General features: G+C 41.6%; 1 protein-coding gene across 1 annotated transcript in view; it reads left to right on the top strand.

Moving 5' to 3' along the window:
• Window positions 1–4,277, top strand: part of LOC106949941 (lens epithelium-derived growth factor) — a 12,445-nt gene extending 8,168 nt beyond the window's left edge. The window contains 7 exon segments of the mRNA XM_074527696.1: window positions 861–949; window positions 1,035–1,369; window positions 1,420–1,520; window positions 1,522–2,304; window positions 2,403–2,504; window positions 2,988–3,195; window positions 3,817–4,277. Coding sequence (XP_074383797.1) covers window positions 861–949; window positions 1,035–1,369; window positions 1,420–1,520; window positions 1,522–2,304; window positions 2,403–2,504; window positions 2,988–3,195; window positions 3,817–3,836 — 1,638 coding nt within the window. The 3' untranslated portion in view covers window positions 3,837–4,277.
• Window positions 4,278–5,547: the final 1,270 nt, after the last annotated feature.

The following is a 5,547-nucleotide window of genomic DNA, read 5'->3' as shown; positions in this document are numbered from 1 at the left end:
AAATGAAGAGAATAAAGATGAGAAGAGAAGAAAAATCTGAGGGAGGTAATAAGAGGAAGGCTGATGAAGAGAGAAAAGAAGAAAAGAAAACATGAAGGCATGGGAGAGGAGGAAGAAAAGAGAGGACTGCAGTCTGCAAGACGAGAGGAAGAGGAGGAGGTGAAGAAGAGGAAGGATGGAGGGGAGGAGACGGCAGAGGAGAAGGAAGACGAGGTAAAACTGCAGAAATCATGAAATTAAACCCAAAATTTACACAAACTCCAGAAACAAAGAACGATGAGGTGGAAAACAGAGAAATTAAAGTGAACATAAACATAAATGTCTTCCTTCCATTGACTTTACCGGGTTGATTCAGAGCCGTTCAGCTCAACACGTAACAAAAATCACCAAACTGAACATATTCAGAATGTTTTCTGTTTATCCTCCAGTTAAAAACACAAATATTTCTCCATTACCTGCACAACAATAAATAAAACTGTAGGATTTTACATTGGCTTTAATGTTTACAGTTATTTAAGTTTCTGGACTTAATTTTTAATTTTTTTAAGCCTCTAAAATGGTTTTTGTTTATTCCCAGCAACAGAAGCAAGAATTTTCCTTTACAAGTTTCTCTGCGTTTAGCCAGACGTGTGTCCGTCTGTTTCTGAGGGAAAAAACGATGCTGGATGTTTGTGGCACAAGTTATTACAAAATAAAAATATAATAATAAAAATAATAACGGCTAACTAAAGAGCCATTAATGAATTTCAGATAGGGGCCACACAAAGTTAATCCAAGGGCCACAAATGGCCCCCGGGCCACGCTTTGGACACCTCTGTAAAAATAAAACCTTTCTAATTTCTAAACCTTTGAAACTCCAGAGGCAGGAGCAGCTGGCGGCGCGGAGGGAGAGTTTGATCGAGTCGCTGAGAGACCTGCTGAAGACGAAGGAGATGACGAAGAGCTGCCAGTAAGGAAGACGAGTCGCTCTTCGTCCATCCGAACCGGTCCGGTGAAAGCCTAACTCCTCTCTGCTGGGTTTGTGTTTCCAACAGGGACGGAGGAAAGTCTGCCGACAGGAAGACGCCAACCAAAGGTGGAGAGGAGAGACGGAAAGGAGAGAAGACAGACAGAGGTGGGAAAATGTCCACCAGAAAGTCAACGACTGAGACGAAAGGAGAGAGACCGTCCAACCAAAGGACGAGTTCAGACATGAAGACGGACGGACAGAAGGAAGAGAAGACGAATGAAGGCACCAGAAGAGACAAGATGGCCACCAGGAAGTCCACAGCTGAGAGGAAGAAGGCAAGAAAACGAGTGGAGAAGGATTCAAGGCAAAGTGCAGACAAGACAGAGAGAGAAATGAGGAAAACCACAGAGGACAAGACTGGTGGGAAGGAGGAAGAGATGTCTACTAGAGGGTCGGCTGTGGAGGTGAAGAAAGATGGACAGAAGGTAGAAAAGGACGAGACGAAAGAGCAGACCAAGAGCAAAGAGGAAGACGAGACGAAGCAACAGAAAGACGAGAGGAAGATAATCGGAAAGATCGTTAAAGCCAATCAGGGAACGAAGATCCACGTGAAAACCATGATGGGAGGACTGACCAAAGGAGCTGGAGAGGAGGAGGTGAACAAGAAGAAAGAGGAGGATGGGGGAAGAAAGGAGGAGGTGAAAAAGGCTTCAGAGATGGAAAAAGAAGAAAAAACGGAGAAGGCAGCCGAGAAGTCTGATGCTAAAAAGTCAGAGACAGAGGAGAAAAAAGCAAAACAGGAAGAGCAGAAGAAGAACGATGCTGAAGACAAGACTACAAAAAAACAGGAAGAGAAGAAGAACGATGCTGAAGACAAGACGGCAAAAAAACAGGAAGAGAAGAAGAACGATGCTGAAGACAAAATGACAAGAAAACAGGAAGAGAAGAAGAACGATGCCGAAGACAAGACTGCAAGAAAACAAGAGCAGAAGAACCTGGAAGGCACGAAGGAAACAGAGGGGATGAGATTAACGCGGGAACAGAGGAAGAAACGTGATGGTGAATCTCAGGAAAAGAAAAATGAGAGAACAAGATCACGTCGACTGGAGGAGAGTAAACAGCAGAAGAAGAACAAGGAAGAGAAGAAGAGTGGAGCCGACCGAGCGCAGGCTGCAGCTGAAAGTTTACGGATTGAATCTGCTGCCAAAGACGCGGAGAAGGAGGGCCCTGAAAGAGAGAGTCCGACTGGGACGGATCAGGGACAGCAGAAGAAGAACTCCAGTTCAACGCTGACGGACTCGACTCTGCACCGGATCAACGGAGACCTCCGCATCTCTCTGAAGACGGATAAACCCGTAAGACAATTTTACCAGACAAAAACAAGTCGCATAAAAACAGAGACTGTTGTAAAACTCCCACCAACGTGACAGCAGCGTGGTGTTTCTGTGTCCAGGACATCAGGAAGTGTCTGTCGGCGCTGGACCAGCTCAGCATGCTGTATGTGACGTCTGAACACGTCCAGAGGCACAGCGAGCTCATCGCCACACTCAGGAAGGTAACCATGGAGACACATGACCGCCGGAAAAACAACAGAAATATTATGAGGTTTACTAGGTTACACCACTGGGCAATTGTGCTAATAAGCAAAGCGATATTATTTGATTGGTATAGATATTGTCTTTAAAGGGTCTTAATGTTGCAAAAATGGCAGAAACTCTGGTTTTAATGGTTTAGACAGATTTGGTTTAGTTGGGATTTAATTTGTTTGGTTCAAAAAAGACCAAACCAAACGGCTGGGAAAAGATTAGATCAGATCCCATTTATCACAGCAAAAGCTAAAAGTTTACCAGTTCTAGAAACAACATCTCCTTAGTATTGAAAGATTAATAAAAACTGGCAAAAACACTTTTTTTTTTTTTGGACAACTTTAGTTTGTGAATTAAAACTCCTAGTTATGAAGACCTTCTCATTTTATCATCATTCTTGGTTGTTTTTTGGTGTTTGTCCCTCTGACTGCTGTGGTCCGGTGGATGTCTAGATGCGGTGCTACCGGGCCAACCAGGCCATCATGGACAAGGCCTCCATGCTCTACAACCGCTTCAAGAACGCCTTCCTGGCGGGCGACGGCGAGGAGGTGGTGAGCGCCGCCTTCCTGCGCTCGTTGCTGCAGGAGAAGGAGGAGACGCAGCTGGTGAGGGAGAAGGAGGAGGCGAGTGAAGGAGAGGAGGAGAAGCTGGAAGCAAAAGGTAATGAAACGAAATGTTCATGATGTTTAAATCATAAATACTAGAAGAATCTGAACTTCAAAACTGGTTGAAAACGAGATCCTTCTGAATATTTTAGGTCAGATTGTGTTTCTTTAAGTCATAGCATTTTTTATTTCCTCGTGTTTTAATTGATCATTTCTGATCTTTTGTTTATAATCACTCTTTTATAAATAAAAACGTTCTTTGAAATCTCAGTGCTGTGATGGACTCAGAGCTGAACCTTCAGTGTCACATAAACACAGTTACAAAGTCGGCCTTCTGTCACTGACTGATAAAATCTAATGTTTGTTGCTTGTTTTATAATTGGTGTAAATCATATTGATTAATATTGATTGATTAATCCAGGTAATGATTATTCAGATTGTGTAGCTGCTGTTAATAGAAGTGAATGCAATAAACCTTACTATATTTACTACTTTTATGATTAATCTAATTGTTTATGATCACGTTTTATTCAGATGAAATTTGTCAAATATTTAATTTTTTTCTTTTTGAATGAGAGATTTGGAGCATTTTTATATAATCATGTATCAGTTATTGATTGTAAAACAGAAATCAAGCTAATAAAAATAGATACATTTTGCTGCTTCTTGTTTTCAGCTTCAGTTGATTCCTCCTGAGACCCGGACCGGACCGGACCGGACCCGCTCTGATCCCGTCACACAGCAGCTGGTTTAGTTACCTTGAGCTGGACGTTCACCTGCTGTGTTTTATGTCCCAGTGGAAACTGTAAGGCCTCCAACATGTGGCACGTCTCCCACTTTTTAATTTAATCTTTAATTTCAGTCAGCAGCATTAATACTGATTTAAACTTTTAGAGTCTTTAACTTTAACTAAAACACTGAGTTACTTGTGCTAATTTGTACTTCCTGTGTAAAGTTCCTAATCTCATACTTGAACTCCTCTGGTGCATTTGGCCCGTCTTGCCCTCAGAGAAGGGGCTGATGGGAAACGTAGTTCTTTGATTTTATTTTATTTAAACGTGTGTGAATGAAACATAAGGCATTAAACCCGGGCAGAATGTTGAGAAACCTACAGAACGGTGCTGCAGAGATAAGTCTGTGTTGTTTTTGTAAAAATCTGGACTTTGTTTTTTTTTTTTTTTTTTTTTAAAGTTGCTGCTTCTTCAGATGTTTTTACTTGTGTTTTAGTTTTCAGTAACCTGTCTGTTACAGATTGCTGCTGCTGCTGTCTTGTAAATCTGTCTTTTTCTGATGTTTTTCCACAAACTTGATTGAATTAAAATCCTAATCAGAAAGTTGGTGCCTCTTTTTTATAAAACATGTCCTCTTTAAACAAAGTGTTGATTTTAAGACGGTTTTACTGAAACTGCTTCCTGCTTTCATCACAATATTAATCTAAAGTTAAAAAGTTATTAATACTACTGGCAGATTTAAAGTTTTATTTAAGAAAGGGTTTGTATAATCAGAAATGATGAAACAATAGAAATACAGCACAAAGATGCTGTAACTTATTAAACCCTCCAATAATCGCTCTGATCTTTTCAGATAAAATCAAGTCTGGACTTTAGCTGGACCTCTTCAAAACATTAACATTAAACCCAATCAAAAGAAACTTGTATTTAAAATTGAAAATGTTTTCACACCCTGTCAGTTGTACCAGTCTGTCGTTCCAAGTTCAGTTCATTGGGGTAAAAATGAACTGATTCATGTTCATAGTTCAGCTCTTGGAGTTGTCTCCTCAGCTTCAACTTGATTTAGTTCATGTTCATTTATGATATTTCACCTGAAATAAAAACTTACAGGATGCAAAACAACCTCCGTTTACCCGTGGTGGTGTTTCGTAGATCATCGGTTTGCGGTCACTCCGGTCAGCCGGCGCTCACCTCGAGGGAAAATGAAAACATAAAACTATGGACTGAATGTTCTGTTCTTCAGTGTGGGGATTTTTTTTTTGGTTTTTTTTTTTTTTTTTTTTTAATTTTTGTCATTGATTCCTGAGTCACTCGAACGTGATTTCCGCTCTTTTCAGGCAGTGGAGTTGTTGTCAGTCGGTTGCCATGGCAACAATAGGTGTGCGTGTGGAGTAGAGCTGAGAGAGAGTAAAAGGACGAATACCGAGTGGTTTTTGAGTTGTTCAACTGTTTTTCGGCGTTACTGTGTAACTTCTGTGACCTCCAGGTGACCCTCGGTCTGCAGGCAGAGCTCTGCTTCTCTCTCTCTGGTCGGGTGTCTCCTGGAGGACAAAGGCATCGACTACTCTGTCCTGCAGCTCAAAGAGCCGACCTGCAGAGGTCAGATGGACCAGCAGACCCACATGGTGACCTTCAGCTTCAACAGCATTGACCTCTGTGGGACTGAGGTCACGGTG

This window comes from Poecilia latipinna, unplaced genomic scaffold (genome assembly GCF_001443285.1).
Source record: "Poecilia latipinna isolate Pla-1442-1.1 unplaced genomic scaffold, P_latipinna-1.0 Scaffold371, whole genome shotgun sequence".
In the NCBI taxonomy this organism is placed as follows: domain Eukaryota; kingdom Metazoa; phylum Chordata; class Actinopteri; order Cyprinodontiformes; family Poeciliidae; genus Poecilia; species Poecilia latipinna.
Note: the sequence above shows the minus strand (reverse complement) of the source record. Positions and strands in the feature narration are given on the sequence as shown.